This window comes from Selaginella moellendorffii, unplaced genomic scaffold (assembly GCF_000143415.4).
Source record: "Selaginella moellendorffii unplaced genomic scaffold, v1.0 SELMOscaffold_11, whole genome shotgun sequence".
Lineage (NCBI taxonomy): Eukaryota > Viridiplantae > Streptophyta > Lycopodiopsida > Selaginellales > Selaginellaceae > Selaginella > Selaginella moellendorffii.
The window spans coordinates 1,013,474-1,030,961 of record NW_003314272.1 but is presented as its reverse complement, the minus strand read 5'-3'; the positions used below and the strand labels follow the sequence as shown (position 1 = coordinate 1,030,961).

Genomic DNA, 17,488 nt, shown 5'->3' with positions numbered 1-17,488 from the left:
TCTCCAAGACTAGGCAAACCATCCGTGAGTGGTCATCTCAGATCCACTCCTTAGCATCCTTAGGATGCCCACCGACAAGGGGATAGCCTTCCCCAATATCCCTCTGTCAGTCCCCACTAAGTCCCTTTCTGCCCCTGGTCGTGTTTGCCAACACTGCCACTGGATTGAGACCCACAGGCCCGACCACTAAGTCCCACGGTCCTCTGGGACTTCCTCACCACATGACTGTGTCCTTGGTCACTACCCCGGAGGACTGCTCCTCTTCCTTTCCACAGTCTGGGCCTTTGGGACAACATTTCGGAACACCGTGGCCTTACGCGAGCCACCTGGGTACTCTCCCCACCTATCGCCTTTAGGTGCTCTAGCCATGGGCTTAGAGCGAGGTTCCGTTGAGCCACGCCTGGTATCCAAGTAGGTAGTGCCACCCACACTTGGACTGGGAGCATCGGCCAGTCGATCTCCCGGGGGAACTAGAGCCGGCTCTTGAACACTTCACCAAGCTACCCCGCTTGTCGGTCCGTGTTCACTCTAGTCTTGGACTTCCCAGTGGGCAGCTCATCACCCAACACTGGGTCCGGCCTTCCTGGGCCAAACTGGCCTTTCCTGGCCAAACTGGCTCCACTGCAGTCCTCCCCCTACTATACTTTTGGAGCTCACCAAACCCCCCAGGGTCTGGGAGACGAACGCTTTGGGCTTTCACCCTCTCAGGCTCCGGACTCGGACTCGGACTCGGACTCGGACTCGGACTCGGACTCGGACTCGGATTCGGACTCGGACTCGGGCTCGGGCTCGGTCTAGGCCTCGGCCTTGGTCTCGGTCTCGGTCTCGGTCTCGGTCCCGGTCTCGGTCCCGGTCTCGGTTCCGGTCTCGGTCTCGACTTCGGACTCCATCTCGGACTCCATCTCGGACTCCATCTCGGGTCCATTTCGGGTCCATCTCGGACTCCATCTCGGACTCCATCTCGGGTCCATCTCGGACTCCATCTCGGACTCCATTTCGGGTCCATCTTGGGTCCACCTCAGACTCCATTTCGGACTCCATCTCGGACTCCATCTCGGGTCCATCTCGGACTCCATCTCGGACTCCATTTCGGGTCCATCTCGGGTCCACCTCGGACTCCATCTCGGACTCCATCTCGGACTCCAACTCGGGTCCATCTCGGGTCCGCCTCGAACTCCATCTCGGACTCCATCTCGGACTCCATCTCGGGTCCATCTCGGACTCCATCTCGGACTCCATCTCGAGTCCATCTCGGACACTCCCACGTGTCATGTGTTGGTCCTTTTGGGTCCCTTTTTGGAGCCTTGCCTTTTGCTCGCTTCGTGCTCGTTCCTCGAGCACTTCGTTGGGAGTTCCACTCCCACTCTTGACTTTCCAAGTCGGAGCTTTTGGTCCAAACGTGTTACGCTCGTTTGGCTCTCGCTTCGGCCACTACCATGTGGCGCCCTTCCGGCTCCACTTTGGGGCCTAGGGATTTTGTGTCTCACAGTTTTGCCCCGACGTCCCGGAGCAAGTGCTGCACCCAAGGCTTGGGATTTAGAGGGTCCCATGATCAAGTCTTGTGGTACCTTGGGGTGTTAGGAATCTGGAGGCTTGGTGTGCTTGGCTGCTTGTGCCTGCGGGGAGTGTAGCCGAACCTTAAGTCTAGTCGAACCCGAGGAGGGGGATTGGGAGAGATTTGGGAATCCGTAGATGGATGGCTAACACTCCGTTGCTCGTGCAGTGAGTAGCTGAAACCAAGTAGGACCAAGTAGGAGCTGGTACCATAGGCGAGAACCTTGGCGAGGGAACTTAGCACAAGCCAAGGCGGAGTTGGTCGGATAGACGAGGTAAGCTGGCAAATTGGAAAGGAAAAATTTGTGGCTTACACTATTGTTTGGCCTATTACCACATGTTGCTATCTATATTTGCATTGTGTGGCAAAGCCAATTTTCATTTTTTTATGGCAAAAACTATACAAATACATATGCATGGGATGAGGCAGATTTAATTGTGCTTATGGGTGATCTCGAACTTGAGTTGTAGTCATTGCAAGTGGTGCCGAGTCAAGCTTTTGACCTCATCCTTGTATGGATTGGTTATAGCGTAATCATGCTAAATGTGATTTTGAGGCTTCTTCCTTTTGTTTTATACTTCCTTATATTTCATCCATTCCTTTTACTTTAATACTTCTTCATCCCTTTATTTTTACCTTTACTTCCATTACTTTTGTCTCGCCATTACTTCCTCCTATATTTCCATCTTGTTCTCCTTTTCCGATCCCTTTGACAATCTTTATGTTGCAGTGGTTGACCAGCTCATAAAGGAGTATGCTGATCTTTTTGAATTTGACCTATCGTCTAAGGCCAAGATTACCATATATCATCCGATTCCAACTGAGGATGCTCGTCCAATCAAGATTTCTGTTCGTTATCGGTCATCCAAAGAGATCAAGATTTTACTTGCAAACATTAAAGAGATGTTGGAAAAAGATGTTATTCGAAAGTCCTAAAGTCCTTGAGCATGTGAACCTCATTTTATGATGAAGCCTGATGTGAGTATTTGTTTCTGCATCGACTATTGTCCGTTAAATGAAGTGACGATCCAAGATATGTACCCTCTTTCTCACATTGCTAATTTTTTGGATCATCTAGGGGGAAGTTGTTGGTTCACCGAGTTAGATTTTGCTTCTGGGTATTGGCAAGTATCGATGGCAGAAGAAAATATTCCTAAAACTGTTTTTTGTACACCATTTGGTTTATACAAGTTCTTGGTGATGCTGTTTGATTTTAACAATGCTCCAACAACTTTCCAGTAAATGATGGACGAAGCTCTTTGTGATATGCCAAAGGTGACTCCTAACGTCATAGATAATGTCTTGATACACTCGGAGGGGACGTGGGAGGAACACATTTGTGATATTTGTAAAATGTTAGATCGGCTACAAGAAGTTGGTTTAAAGCTGAAGCGGTCAAAGTGCATATTTGGGTCCAAGGACATGACTTATCTTGAGTACCATATTACCCAGGTTTGCAAGTTGATCTTGACAAACTTGTGACTGTTCTAAAGTTCCTTACTCCAAAGTGTGTGAATGATATGTATCACTTCCTGGGTAAGGTGCAATATTTTGATTGTTTTGTGGATTATCTTTCTGGTCACACTTCACCATTGTGAGCGTTGCTAAAATTGTCAACTCATCTTTCATATAGTTTGCAGACAATGAGCAAGCATTCATGGATCTCAAAGACCTATTGACTACTCCTCCAATTTTAGCATATCTTAAATACATTTGACTTTTTATTTTGCATGTGAATGCTTCTTATGAAGGTGTGTTGATGCAAGATAGCCTAAGTGTGCCTAATCAGCACTATCCCATTGCATATAGTAGCCATACATCAGAACCAGCAGAGGTGAACTACTCTTACGATAAAGAAAAAGTGTTTAGTAGTAGTCTAGGGTTTCAAGAAACTTTATGCATATCTACATGGTTCTTGGATATTACTGTAAGGTGATCATACTACAGTCACCTCATTATTGATGCACAAGAACTTGGTTGGTCATACTGCTCGGTGAGCATATAAGACATTGTTCAGTGACCGAGAAGTTGTGCAGGTCTTTCTATTGGCTAAAGATGTGACGTGATATTATCCAATATGTGCGTAGTTGTGTTTGGTGCCAAGCTTGTAATACTTCCCCTTGTGTTGTGGAAGAATGGTTGGAGTCAATTGCAATTCTCTGTCCGTTTGAATTGGTGGCGTTTGATCTTATGGGACCTTTTCCAATGTCAACCAATGGCAATGAGTATATTATTATTACTTTTGATTATTTGACTTGCTAAGTGGAAGTTAGTGTTCTTGCTAGCGTATTTGCAACTGCTATTGGATACTTCCTTCTTAATCGAATGGTGTTCCAACATTCTTGTCTAGAGCGAATTCTTTCAAATAATAGTCTCACATTTATGGTTGAGGTATTTTATATTTTGATGTCTTGGTTGGGTATATGCCACACTTTCATGGGTGTTTATCATCCACAGTCAGAGAGTTTGGTGGACAACTTGTTCGAACATTCAAAGGGATGATTGTGAAATATATGAACTTTCAACATTCAAATTATAATAATTATTTGCCGTCTCTTTAATATATATATATATATATATATATATATATATATATATGTCACAAAGATGTAAAGTTATATTAATGCTTCACCATATAAACTTGTATATGGTCATAATCTAATATTACCAATGGAGTTGGGTTTACCTTTGCGATTGACACGAGATGCCGATGCTAGGTTTTGGGATTAATATTTGATGAGTATTTTTCCGCTTGTCCAAACAAAGTTTGTTGAACACATAAGCTGTATAGAAGTGGGATAACAATAACACTATAACTCTTATCACCGTCCATTTGTAGAGTACAAAGTGAATGACTTAGTGTTATTCTATTTTCCCCATCTTACACTACATAGTTTATTTAAGAGGCTCCTTGCTCAGTGGAAAAAATGCAAAAATTTAAGATGGTGTAAAATTATTTAATATAAAAAATTCTCAAAAAAGAATTATACTAATAACAATTCTTTATATTATCTGGTTCACCTCATCTTGTTTGATGACTACAGCCCCCAGATCAGGTAGATGACTATGCCTCCATTTTCTCGTCCCATGGATGTGCTGTGTGTGTTGAAGCTTGGAAGGTCAGGGCCATGTTTCAGCTAGTGCAATGTCGAAATGCCTGTATTCCGCTAAACCCAGTCTGCAGTCGTGTGAGAAGCCGCTGATGTCATCACCATCACCACCTCCATCACCATCATCGTCACTGCAATGTGCCCGCTTGTGCTGTTGTTGTGGCGTTAGGGCAGTCCAAAATCAGTAGAGTACCTTGTAAAGATCTTTGAGTTGTAAAGATTATGGCGGATTTTAAATCCTGAGTGCTCTTGATGTCTTAGTTCTGGTTCCCTGCAGCCAGTGCTGCTACTGCATGACGACTTTTCTGGGCTCGCACTCGGGCTTGGAGCGTGAACAATCATTGCTGAGCATGTTGGAGCGTTACTTCGTCATGATGTGTGGTTGAGTGTATGCGTGGTGTGCCATGACACTGGTGCCTCCGCATCTTGTTGCTGGCCTGATGTAAGATGCATCATTCATCGCCACGGCTGTGCTGATCACGGATCTAAGTTGGTCGGGGTTGGGCCGCCGATCGGGTAGATTGGCTTGATCACCTTTTTGGACATTTCCTTGCGTTTCTGGTTGTCCTTTTGCCCTTTGCTGTTGTCTTTCAGTGGCGGTTGTTTCACGACTGCGGGTGTAACTTGTTGATTGTCTAGGATCAGACGCGGCCTTGTTTGTTGCTCGTTTTGCTCAGCTTCCTCAGCAGCATCAGTGTGGAGTTTGATCCTCTAAAATCTTCTAGTCCTCATTCATAGGTGTTCTCGCACTGACTGCCGTCCCCTCGAGCTGCCAGGTATTTGGAAATCTAGTCTTGAGGCTCATTCCTGTCCGTGGAAGTTTCTGTTGTTGTATGGAGGTGTTTTCTATGCCCGGTGGTGGTGGCGTGCTCTCTTTGGTTGCCGGTGCTGGAACATTGTTCTGCCTCAAATGTTCCAGAAGCGCCGAAATCCTTGGTGACGTTCAGGCGCTCTGGAATGTTGACGTACTGCGGCGCATACGTGTGTTGTCCCATGGTGATCCTCGCTGAGTTCTTTTGTTCCTGATTTCACGTTGGTGAAGATGACGCGTCCCAGTGTCCGGAGGGCCTCCTTCGTGGTCTCTCTCTCGGCCTGGAGTCCACCGGGTTCGCGGAGAACGGCCCAGAGAGGGAAACCAGCCGTCTTCTACCAGGTGACGCTGGCGATAGTGCCTTCGCCCCAGATAGCCCGTTGTGGTGTTTGAAGGTAACCAGGAATTCGCTGTTGATCTCCGTGCAGAACTTCGCGATCTGGTCCCTCTCGTACATGTAACGGCCAAACCAGGGGTTCACTTCCTCTCCGTTGAAGCGTGGGTGGTCAATTCACACACTCCATCAGGCCTTAGTAAAGTTGTAACCACGCAGGAAGTGATTTCTGTATGGGAGGGGCTCCTCTCATTCTGCAATAGTCCTTGGTTGGTGGTAGATCGGGTCGTAGTGTTCAGTGATCCCTCGACGTTCTGGGGCTCCTGGTCTCCGAGCGCATGCGGCTGTTCTCCCCTTATGTTTTCCTCTAGCCATGTCACTGGGCGGTGGTGCTGCGCCGTGGAGTCCAATCTTTTATGGCGTAATGGCCATGTTGACGGGCGCGCTGGCGGTTGACATTGTGATGCTTGAGTGGTCGTCTCTGGTCCTCGCCCGTAGTTTTAGGTGGGTCAGCACTGGGTCTTGGGCTCGATGTTGGTGTTGGCCAGTGTCGTGGCGGTGTTGTGCTATGCATCAGCCGGCTGCTCATTGCCATGTATGTTTGAATAGTAGTTTCTCGTGTGACCGTTGCTGCCGGCAATGGCGTTTTTTTTCGTTGAGGACGTGTTCCTTGGTTGAGATCCCAGTTGAATGACACGGTGACGACGATCGCTGGAGGAGTTATCGGTTGAGTGACGATCCCCGCGTGATGGCTGCCGTGACTCCTCGTCTCTGTTTGACGCTGATCTCTCCCGCTTGAGGTGCGCTTGGCGAGGGATTGGTCATTGGTGGATTGTTGCGGCTGTGGGTGCGGTGCTTTGGGCATGTTGAGGAAGACTGCTGCGAGGGGTGGGACCTTCATTTCTTGAGCTGAAACACCATAGCGGACACTCCGGAATGTGGCAAAACTTACAGTTTGAGCGTGCCTTGCCGCCTATTTTCGTCCAGACTGTTGGTAACTCCTCGAATATACTAGAATATTTGAGCATATATCCACTAAATTGCGATCGCATCTCCACCGTCCGTCTACATCATCCCAGCCGTCGAAGCTAGGTCCAAACTTAGCCCGAGGGTCTATTTTTAGTATTTAGCTCTTACTAAAGCAACAGCGCATTGCCTAGGGTTCTCTCCAGAGAGAATTAGGGCTTCGATCCGCCATATCTATTGCGACGATGGGCGAGGATCCATTTGAGTCTCTTCCTTGAGATGCACAAGGAAGAGTTTGGCATCACAGTACTGTGGTACAGAGAAGCACATCGCACTGGAGGTGATTTCTTCCATCACCTGCGGCTCCATGTACTTCGCTGTTCCACAGTACTGGAAACGAAATAGGTACGTATTGCTTTTTCATTTTGTCCAGGTATTGCAGGGACTGGCATGGTAAGAAACTTCTCATCCGTGGAGATGTCTTCTAAGGTCGTTATTGTTCTGGGAATGGCTAAAAACTTTCTTGTAGGATTCCCAAATTCTTGATCGAGCGCTTGCCCAAGATCTAGCACAGGCCATCTGCTTGCCCAAGGGCTCGCGAAATTTTGATCCAAGCCACAATTCATTTCAACGAAAAATTTAAACGCTAGACTTCAAATTTAAACAAATCAGGTCTCTCTAAGTCAAGAGTCATAAAAGATTTGAGGAAAGTTTTCTTTCGATGTAGACATGCTCTGTGCTATTCAGCGGCCTTTTGGAATCTCGGGCAGGGGATATATGTCCTACACCACATGCTTACTTAGTGTGCGGGCAAAGGGCATGCAGGCACATACGTGTTTTGCGTTAGTGAGTTCACCTCTTTTTCCTTTGGATCTTGAGCCGTCAACTTCCATGGCCGTTGCACGCATGCACACGTTAAGAACAAAAGGTGACAACTTCCTCATCCCATTGCGTGTTCAGCATCTGGACGAGTAGCCGTACACATCTGGAGCCCTTCACCGTGGCAGGCGGTATTGAATTTGTGTCTATGTCGCATGGCAAATTCCTGAGTTCGTTGGATCCAGATCTCTACTTTGTCAATGAGGACTGGCACTCTTCTTGTTGGACGCTTGGTGTGGATCATGCCACCTTCTGGAATTGTCAGATGCTTTATGGAGTTCTGCGCAGCTGGTTCCACCATTTCCTGATTGGTAGTCCCTTCGTCTGACATAGTTTGCGATGTTGTATAGCCTCCCATGTGGGTTGGCGTGCCCATCCCGTGTTATTATCTGTATCCTCGCATTTGATCCAGTAGACGGGTGGGGGTGTGGTTGTATCGTCGCATTCTGGGGGTGTCGTTGGCCATTTCGTGATCGTGAGCTGAAGAGTGCGGTCTGTGGTCTAGTTTTGCAACGAAGTCCAGGAACTCGATCTTCTTGACGACTTCGCAAGTGTATTCGTCCCCTATGATGTAGTTTGGGGTGTTGTTGCCAAGTCTCTCACTCGTGTTCTACTTGCTTGCCCATCTCCATGATGAATCTCACGATGCCATGAAGTTCCTTCGAAGGCCAGGAGCTTGTCCCCTGTCCCGGCTTCAAAACGATCGAAACGATCTGCAGCTTGATCTGCACCCCCGGTGCCCTTTCCTGATTTTCGAACAATGATGTGAATGGGAAATAACATACCTACAATTGCATTAATAATTTTGAAATTTAGTATTTTATATATATCGTTTCGTCCGGTTTATAATTTAGGGCTATAAGTTTTAAATTATTATTATTTAGGTTAAATATTCACACATTTAAAATTTACACTTAAATTTCGGTCTTGTATGAATCGAAACAATGTCAAAGCGACGATTCTCTTCTCTTTCGGTGTGCTCGGGGAAGAGATGGCGCGCCGCCAGCTCTCGATCTTCCAGGTGAGTGATTGTTTTTCTTCCTCGTTGAATATAGGATGGGAAATCGTGACCGTTCGCGTCCTAGTTTTATCTTTCTCCTCTTTCCACTTCCAGCTCGTTCTTCCAAACAATATCTTCCAACCCGACGTACAAATCCTTGTGGAACTGACCAAACGAGCAATACAATGTGAGTTCCAATGAAGAAACACCACTTCTAGCATCATTACCGCTGTGTATTCTAGTGTGTCTCCTCCCGCTTTCCTCATCTCAACCATGAAAAGCGAGGGTGCCACTTCAAACACCTGAGCAATCAAAGTTTCATCTTTGGCTGAGCGACTGATTAGGTTCTCGTGTTCTTACCTCCGTCGCTACTGAGAGCTGCCCCTTCCTTCCAGACTTCGATCCAAGCAGCTTCATCTGTCCACTCTGATGTTATCACAGGAATGCTAGAGATTTGGTCTCACCTTGTAGTCTTGTTTGCGAACATCAAACCCGAGAGGTCGCGCAGCCTCTTCAATCTTTGATATTATCTGATTCGCTGGGCAGACGGAAGCAAATCGAGACTCCCGCTTGACAGGCTCCTGTAACGTTGCGTGAGATAAAAACCATATGACGATTAAGCGTGTACCTTTTGTTTCTCAAAAAGACCCGACAGATCGAGGCCCGACGACATCGACAGCAGCTCGAAAGCGTTCATTAGCACTGGCTTTGACTCCTGCCTTTTCAGCTCTCTCTTCTCTTCTTTGACGAGATGCTCCTGCAAAACATTAGTCGCGATTGAGCACGAGAATCCCGACAAGGAAAACAAAGTGGCCGTGTACCTCATTGAAAACGTCTTCGATATCTTTCAGATGAGCAGCATCTTCCTCGAGAAATTTTGCTGGCTTGTAGTCCGTCTTGAACCACTCGTTTTCGAGAATTTCAGGAATCTTGATACGCTGCAAACCACCCGATGCATTCAGATAAAGGAAAAGGACAGGTAGATTAACTTACGGATTTTGGATTTGGATGGAGAATTCTAGATATCAAGTTTTTTGCTCCACTGCTGAACCACTTTGGGTACTTGAAATCCGCACGAAAAATCTGGACCGCGCAAAAAACATTTTCAACGTGCTGTCACTAAAAAATTCATACCTTTTTGTACAAATTCATCAAGTTGGACTCGTCGAAGGGTAAAAAGCCAGCCATCAGTACATAAAGAATAACACCACACGACCACAAGTCCGCAGTGGCCCCATCGTACCCCTTGTTGTTTATAACCTGGTAGAAGAGAGTGTGACGAATGATCGAACTAAGAAAGGAGACTTACTTCAGGGGCAACGTAGTTTGGAGTGCCACAAGTAGTATGAAGTAGGCCGTCGGGCTGCAAACCAAGACCACGCAAATCCACTCACAAAAATATACCAAAAGAAAGAGAAAAAAATTCATACCCGAAGGTGCTGTGGAAGCGCACTCAACCCAAAATCAGAGATTTTCAAGTTTCCATTCGTATCCAACAGCAAATTCTCCGGCTGGAATCCAAGTCAGAGAGAAATCTCGGGACAAAGAAAAGTATGCTATCATGGCACCTTTAAGTCGCGATGATACACACCCCGGCTGTGACAATAGTCCACGGCATTGATGAGCTGCTGGAAATACCTCCTCGCATCTTCTTCTTTCATTCGGACTTGTTTCACCTGGGAGCTTGGCATTAGATAGAGAACGAAGGGGGCGAAAAACTAGCGAAGAAGAACACTCACAATCTTGTTAAAGAGTTCTCCCCCGGTGACATACTCTAGAACGATGTAAACTTTAGTCTTGCTGGCTAGAACCTGGTGACACAGACTCGCGTGTAAGTTCGAGGGAAGTTACAGCAAAAAAATGCCAGTATACCTCATGGAGCTGGACGATATTTGGATGCTTCACTAGCTTCATGGTTGAAATCTCCCGCTTGAGCTGCGAGATCACGAGAATTGTATCCAAAATCGAGGAGAACTAGTCACAAACACGAACCTGTTCGACCATTTTGTGCCTCATGACCTTCTCCTTGTCGAGAATTTTAATCGCGACTTGCTCGCCAGTCTCCAGATTCGTCGCCCGCCGGACCTTGGCGAACGTACCCTCGCCGACCGTTTTCCCCAGCTCATACTTCCCCACGCGGGTCTGGATGCCGCTGGGAGTGCCCATAGCTAGAAAAATTTCCCCCAAAATCGAGGAGAAGAAGAGGAATCGAGCGCCGCGAACGCGAAATCTAACTAGAATCCTTGGGTCGCTTCCTGGAGCACGGCCGCCTCACCCTGGATTTCTTCCCCACAGACTTCACCATTGCGCCACTCTTTGAGACAACCAAAAGGGGAGAGAAGGGTCAATCAAGGGCTTCTTAGCTATGGCGGCCAGTAAATCGGCCCGTCCACATGGAGTGATCCACGGTCTCAATCTTGCCAAGTGGACGAATGTGTCCAGTCCACTGAAGATTCGCTTTGCCACGTCTGTACGACCGTCCAATGCGCCACAAACATTTCTCTTTCCCCTGGATTGGCGTGTGGGCGTGAATATGCTTGACAATGGCATCTCCTCTACTAGGGTTTAGGGCTCTAGCAAGAAGGAGCGGGAGCAATGCAGCCACAGCGCGCGGGATCCACGAGCAGGGGGCGAGGAACAGGTAGCAATCGCTTGATTCCCTCTGATTCCATGAGATTTTCTGGCTCGATCGATCAGGTGTGCTTCCCCCGCCAGGGGCCGCGTATTCCTCGCATTTCGCGGCGTCCATGGGCTGGGGCTGTGGCGCTGGGATGTTCCCGGCGGGGATTGTTCCAGGGAGAGGAGGCCTGGGTCGAGCTCCGTCGCGGGGCGAGCAGAACGATTACTCGCAGCACTTTGTCGACACTGGATTGCGGCCTCACAATTTCATCCGGGACGTGGATCTGGCTGACCGGTTCGAGGAGTATCCCAAGCTCAAGGAGCTCGTCACGAGGAAGGATTCGCTCATCGCCGAGCGCGCAACGCCGCCAATGTACTTGCAGTGTGACTTGAAGACGCAGGCTTTGGGTCCAGAGCTTTTCGGCACCAAGTTTGATGTCATCCTGGTGGATCCTCCCTGGGAGGAGTATGTGAGACGAGCTCCCGGCGTGGAGGATTCCCTCGAGTGGTGGACGTTTGAGGAGATTCTCAACCTTCGAATCGAGGTACGAGCTCTTTCTTCTTTCTCATTCTCTGTCTTTGTTCTTCTTGAGCTTGATTTTCACGGCAGTGGATCGCAGGCTATCGCTGATACACCCTCGTTTATTTTTCTATGGGTGGGAGATGCGGAAGGGCTCGATCAAGGTCGGCAGTGCTTGAAGAAGGTACGTGAAACAAAATGCGTTTTTTCTTCTCGTTAACGGATTCCATAGTGGGGATTCAGAAGGTGTGAAGATATCTGCTGGGTAAAGACGAACAAACAAAATCCATCTCCGCCACTAAGACACGATTCCAACACCTTGTTCCAGCACTCAAAGGTACGTGACACTCGGAGCTTGCTATTAGTGGCCTAACCCACGCTTCGGTTTGTCAGGAACACTGCTTGATGGGTATAAAAGGAACCGTGAGAAGAAGCAGTGATGGACATATTATTCATGCCAACGTTGACACCGACGTGATTATCTCGGAGGAGCCTCCGTTCGGTGAGTTGTCTCTCAACTTCAAAACTCTCTCAAGCTAATGGCTGCTTGTCTGTAGGATCCGTCGCTAAACCAGAAGAGCTCTACCACATCATAGAGCATTTTGCGCTGGGCCGGCGGCGGCTGGAGCTATTCGGCGAAGACCATAACATCCGTGCTGGCTGGGTAACCATCGGGAAGAGTCTCACGTCCTCCAACTTCAGCAGCCAGGTAAGTCTGGAAGCTCTTTCTCTACGACAAAGTTTGTTTGTTTGCGATGTTTCAGACGTATACAAGATACTTTGCAGACTCGGAAGGCAATGTCTGGCAGGGAGGACGAGGCAATCCTCAGCCAGAAGCTCCGCATCTCTTGGGGACCACGAACGAGATAGAGGCCCTCCGCCCGAAATCGCCCCCTCCTCGGGCTCAGCAGCCTCAGCAGGGGGGCGGCGGTGGAAACTCGGCGTCGCAGCAGCCGTCTGGAAGCCGGAAGAGCTCGCAAGGCGGATCGCAAGAGGGAGGAGGAGGAGGAGGGTTGATCAGCAAGGCGGAAGGTGGTGGTGGTCTTGTTCTCAGGCTAGATTGACGACACAAACTATTAACTTTCAAGACCCGGAAGATAAACACTTGGCTCTTGGATAAATGAATGAATGAATCAAAGCAAATACATGAATTTTCCTCTTCTCGTGGTAACAAACTTAGACAATGAAGAAAATGAATAAAATCGATGAAGGATCTCACAATCAAGAACTAAAGAATGATGCAAAACGAGTAGAGATGTTCTTCCTTGATCATCCGGCATAGCCACAGATCCCAAGCTGGCACTGCACGTCTCTGGGACACTTGAAACCGCACTCGCCACAGTTCTTCCTGTTGGTGTTGAGATCTACGCAAAATCCCCTGCAGCACGACTCCCCGTCTTGGCACCGCCGGTTGCAAATGCCGCAGTGGAACAGATCCACACCAACGTCCACACACCGCCGATTGCAACACGACGCACTCGATCCGCTTGCCGCGAACAATGCCTGAGCCCGGCAAAAGGTTCCACCCGATTCACCCTCGGAGCACTCCACACTCGATCCCACTGCTCCTCCTGGGCCTCTCATCAAGCCTAGCAACAATGGCGAAAGCTTTCTACTGTTTCGAGGGGAATGCAAAAAAGAAGAAGCTGGCGGATCTGAGAACTCATCACCAGAGACAAGAGTAGCGGTGAGAAGCAGCAGGATCATCAGATAACTGGGACTCGTCGACGACATGATAAATTGATGATGTATGGATCCGGCCAACCTTCTTTTGCGAGATCGAGAGATCTATGACTTTGTTTTTGCTTGCCAACTCTTATAAACGCCACCCCACCAGCAAGCACAGGAACCGATCTGCTGCCGCGTTTCGCGTCTTGCTATTACCACTGCCCAGCAAGCAAGCTGACGCTCACATGTAGCCCCGCCACCTTTTGTTACAAGCTGTTCATGGCCTTTTTCGTGGATTTTTGACGTGTGCATGCGTGCAACGGCCATGGAGATTGACGGCTCAAGATCCGGAGAGAAAAGAGGTACAATTCCTGTGTAACGCTCGAAAGAAAGTTCTTTTTTCTCCTGAAATCTTTTTTGACTTGTTTAAAGATTGGCTCCGTAAGTTTTGGAGGGCATAAACTGTCTATGGAAGGGGATGGAATTAACCCAGGGGAGCGAAATCGCGGAGATGCAAGCAAGAGGCAGATCTCACCCGTTTTAGTGCGGGTCAAGTGTAAGCATTCCGTTTTAGTGGAAGCATTCGTATACTAAGATTATTATAAATGTTACATTATTCTGGTTTAAATGTATTTTATATAGATACATGAATTGTACTTAGTGATGGCGAGATGATTGCCTCGCCTGCTTGCCCAAAGGCGCCCGAAATTTGATCCAGCGATCCAAGTCTGTTAAGTTTGGTCTTCATAAATTTGAGCCTGGGCAAAAGCTCGATCCAGCTGGAGCTGGAATTTGGGAATCGAAATCCAAATGTGACACAACCTGGACAACTTGGATAGCTCATCTCCACGGATGAGAAGTTTCTTAACGCAAATCTTGGCTGCCTCTCCCTCCAATACCTGGAAAAAAAAAAAAAAAAAAGCAACACGATCGTACCTTTTTCGATTCCAGTACTGTGGAACAGAGAAGTACATGGAGCCGCAGGTGATGAAAATCACCTCCAGTGCGATGTGCTTCTCTGGACCACAGTACTGTGACGTACTGTGACATCTCCCTATGCCAAAGTCTTCCTTGTGGATGTGACAATGACCCTCAAATGGATCCTCGCCCATCCTTGCCCATCATCCCGCAAGTGAGCAATAGATAGGGCCGATCGAACCCCCAAATGAAAACCTACTCCCTGGAGAAAACCCTAGGCGATGCACTGCGCTTTTGTGAGAGCTAGATACTAAAAATAGACCCTCGAGCTAAGTTTGGACCTAGCTTCGATATCTGGGATGATGTAGACGGACGGTGGAGATGTGATCACAATTTAACGGATATACCTAATATTCTCGTATATTCGAGGGGGCTCCAAAAAACAAAACCACCAATGTGGACGGCATGCCCGAGCTCTAAGTTTTTCCACATTCACAGAGTGTTTCAGCCCAAGCTCAAGAAATGAAGGTCCCAGAGGTTGAAGCCTAGCTCCACCCACCCATCACACCCAGCCAGAGGAAGAGGCAAATTTTAAAAAGATATTAATTTTTTTCAAAGATCATTTACTTGAAGCAGCAGTTGATGTTGGAGTTGGTGTTGAGATTTCTTCGTCCATTATTTCTTGGTCCGCCTTAATAGGTTCTGATGGGATTGGATCCTCCAATGGAGTTTCTTCCGGAGCTAATGTGGCTCTACCAAAGTTATCAATATACTTTCCGCAACTGACCATTATAGTGGAGCACAATTGAACCTTTTAATTAAGATCAACAATGTCACATGTCATTTGACTTTCATGCATGTGAGGCATTTATCTTTCCCAACACATAATAAGGCCCAGAATTGAGTCATAAATTTCCTCCTCTACAATGTTCACTACACCCAAGTCTGGACGTGCACCTTGTGTTGTTGTGCTCCCGGTCACGGCAGCCACCACGCAGGGATCGTAACTCAACCAATAACGCCTCCAGTGACGAACGCGTCCTCGAGCAAAAGCATTGTCGGCAGCAAAGTTCACAAGCACGCCAACGCAGCAGTACTGGCGCAGCCACGACACCAACATCGAGCCCAAGATCCCCAGTGCTGGAAGACCCAGGGCTGAGAGGTATGACAGAGACGACCACTCAGAAGGCATGCACAGCTCCACGCCAATCACAATGCCAACCACAGTGCGCTCGTCAACATGGGCATTACACGCCGCAACAGAATGGACTCCACCCGGCACCCATGCATGCCACAGCACCACCGCCCAGCGACATGGTCAAAGGACAACCACGCTTGAGTAGGCATGCGCTCGGAGACCAGGAGCCCGAGAACGTCGATGGATCGCGCTGAGCACTACGACCCAATCTACCACCGGCCAGAGACTCGCCATGCTGTGAATTCAGAACTTCGCGATCTGGTCCCTCTCGGCCAAACCAGGGATTCGGTTGAAGCGTGGGTGGTCAGGTCAATTCACAACACGGACTAGCGATCAACGCACTCCCATATGGCAGGGGCTCTTGTCAATTCCTGGTTACCTTTAAACACCACAATGTTTCACTATCGCCAGCGTCACCTGGCATACCTCCCAAGAATATGGCGAGAAGACAGCCGACAAAGAACTCAGCGAAGCTCAACATTCCAGAGCGCCTGAACGTCACCAAGGATTTCACCTTTAATTGGCGCTTCTGGAACATCGAGGCAGCACCGGCAACCAAAGAGAGCATGCCACCGCCAGAATCGGACCCATGCCAGCAAAGCGAAGAAACAGGACAATGAAGCAGCTAAGAAGATCTTGGACCTGTGTGCTTCCAATTTGGAAAAGCGATAACTAGCTAAACTGAGTCTATTGTTTAAATTTGCTGAATTGTGGCTTGGATCAAAATTTCGCAAGCCCTGGCCTGTGCTAGATCTTCATAGCTGAACATTTGAGCCTAGGCAAGCGCTCGATCAAGCGGGAGCTAGAATTTGGGAATCCTACAAAAAGTACATAATTTTTTCAGCCATCTCCACGGCGCATCATCCAAATCTTGGCTCAAATACCTGGGAAGAAAAAAGAAAAGCAATACGATCGTACCTTTTTCGTTTCCAGTACTGTGGAACAGCGAAGTACATGGCGCCGCAGGTGATGAAAATCACCTCCAGTGCGATGTGCTTCTCTGGACCACAGTACTGTGATACCAAAGTCTTCCTTGTGCATCTCAAGGAAGAGATGGTGATGTACAATGACCCTCAAATGGACCAATTCTGGAGCATGAAAACCTACTCTCTCAAAGAGCTAAATACTAAAAATAGATCCTCGAGCTAGACGGACGGTGGAGATGCAATCACAATTTAGCGGATATACCTATTATGTCCTTGAATATTCTAGAATATTCAAAGCAAAGAAAACGCCATTGCCGGTAGCAACACGAGAAACTACTATCCAAACAGCAGCCAGCTGATGCATAGCACAACACCGCCACGACACTGGCCAACACCAACATCGAGCCCAAGATCCCCACTGTTGGATCCCAAGACCCAGTGCTGACCCTAAAACTACGGGACCAGAGATTGGACTCATGAGCTCGTTCATTGTGTTCTATGGAGACCTGATGCAGTGTGTGACTTGACCACCCACGCTTCAACCTAGAGGAAGATGAGAGGCACCAGATCGCGAAGTTCTGAATTCACAGCACGGCGATCAACAGCGAATTCCTGGTTACCTTCAAACACCACAACGGGGCTATCTGGGGCGAAGGCATGTTTCACTATCGCCAGCATCACCTGGCTGGTTTTCCTCTCTGGGCCGTTCTCCGCGAACCCGCCGAGAGAGAGACCACGAAGGAGGCCCTCCGGACACTGGGACGCATCATCTTCACCAACGTGAAATCAGGAGTGGTCACCGTGGAGGTTCCAGTCGACAAAAGAACTCAGCGAGGATCACCATGGGACAACACACGTACGCGCCCCAGTAAGTCAACATTCCTGAACGTCACCAAGGATTTCGGCGCTTCTGGAACATTGAGGCAGCACCGGCAACCAAAGAGAGCACGCCACCACCACCCGAAAACACCTCCATACAACAAC

General features: G+C 48.2%; 3 protein-coding genes across 3 annotated transcripts; 1 reads left to right on the top strand and 2 right to left on the bottom strand.

The window, feature by feature from the left end:
* Window positions 1–8,512: 8,512 nt before the first annotated feature.
* On the bottom strand, window positions 8,513–11,009 carry LOC9650935 (CBL-interacting protein kinase 23). Its single transcript, XM_024673576.1, has 14 exons — window positions 10,648–11,009; window positions 10,528–10,590; window positions 10,395–10,466; window positions 10,224–10,331; window positions 10,086–10,166; window positions 9,965–10,018; window positions 9,790–9,915; window positions 9,649–9,738; window positions 9,477–9,593; window positions 9,284–9,412; window positions 9,120–9,236; window positions 9,016–9,072; window positions 8,883–8,957; window positions 8,513–8,820 (listed from the first exon to the last, which is right to left on the bottom strand). The coding sequence occupies exons 1-14, from the start codon at window positions 10,819–10,821 to the stop codon at window positions 8,743–8,745; spliced, it is 1,341 nt and encodes a 446-aa protein (XP_024529344.1). The 5' UTR covers window positions 10,822–11,009; the 3' UTR covers window positions 8,513–8,742.
* Window positions 11,010–11,157: 148 nt separating this feature from the next.
* Window positions 11,158–12,954, top strand: LOC112345897 (methyltransferase-like protein 14 homolog). The gene is made up of 7 exons (XM_024673577.1): window positions 11,158–11,296; window positions 11,353–11,819; window positions 11,895–11,978; window positions 12,027–12,131; window positions 12,188–12,296; window positions 12,352–12,503; window positions 12,559–12,954. Exons 1-7 carry the CDS (start codon window positions 11,251–11,253, stop codon window positions 12,856–12,858), a joined length of 1,263 nt encoding a protein of 420 aa, XP_024529345.1. The 5' UTR covers window positions 11,158–11,250; the 3' UTR covers window positions 12,859–12,954.
* Window positions 12,955–13,063: 109 nt separating this feature from the next.
* Window positions 13,064–13,528, bottom strand: LOC9650934 (stigma-specific STIG1-like protein 2). Its single transcript, XM_002968675.2, has one exon. It carries the CDS (start codon window positions 13,526–13,528, stop codon window positions 13,064–13,066), a length of 465 nt encoding a protein of 154 aa, XP_002968721.2.
* Between the last annotated feature and the right edge of the window lie 3,960 nt (window positions 13,529–17,488).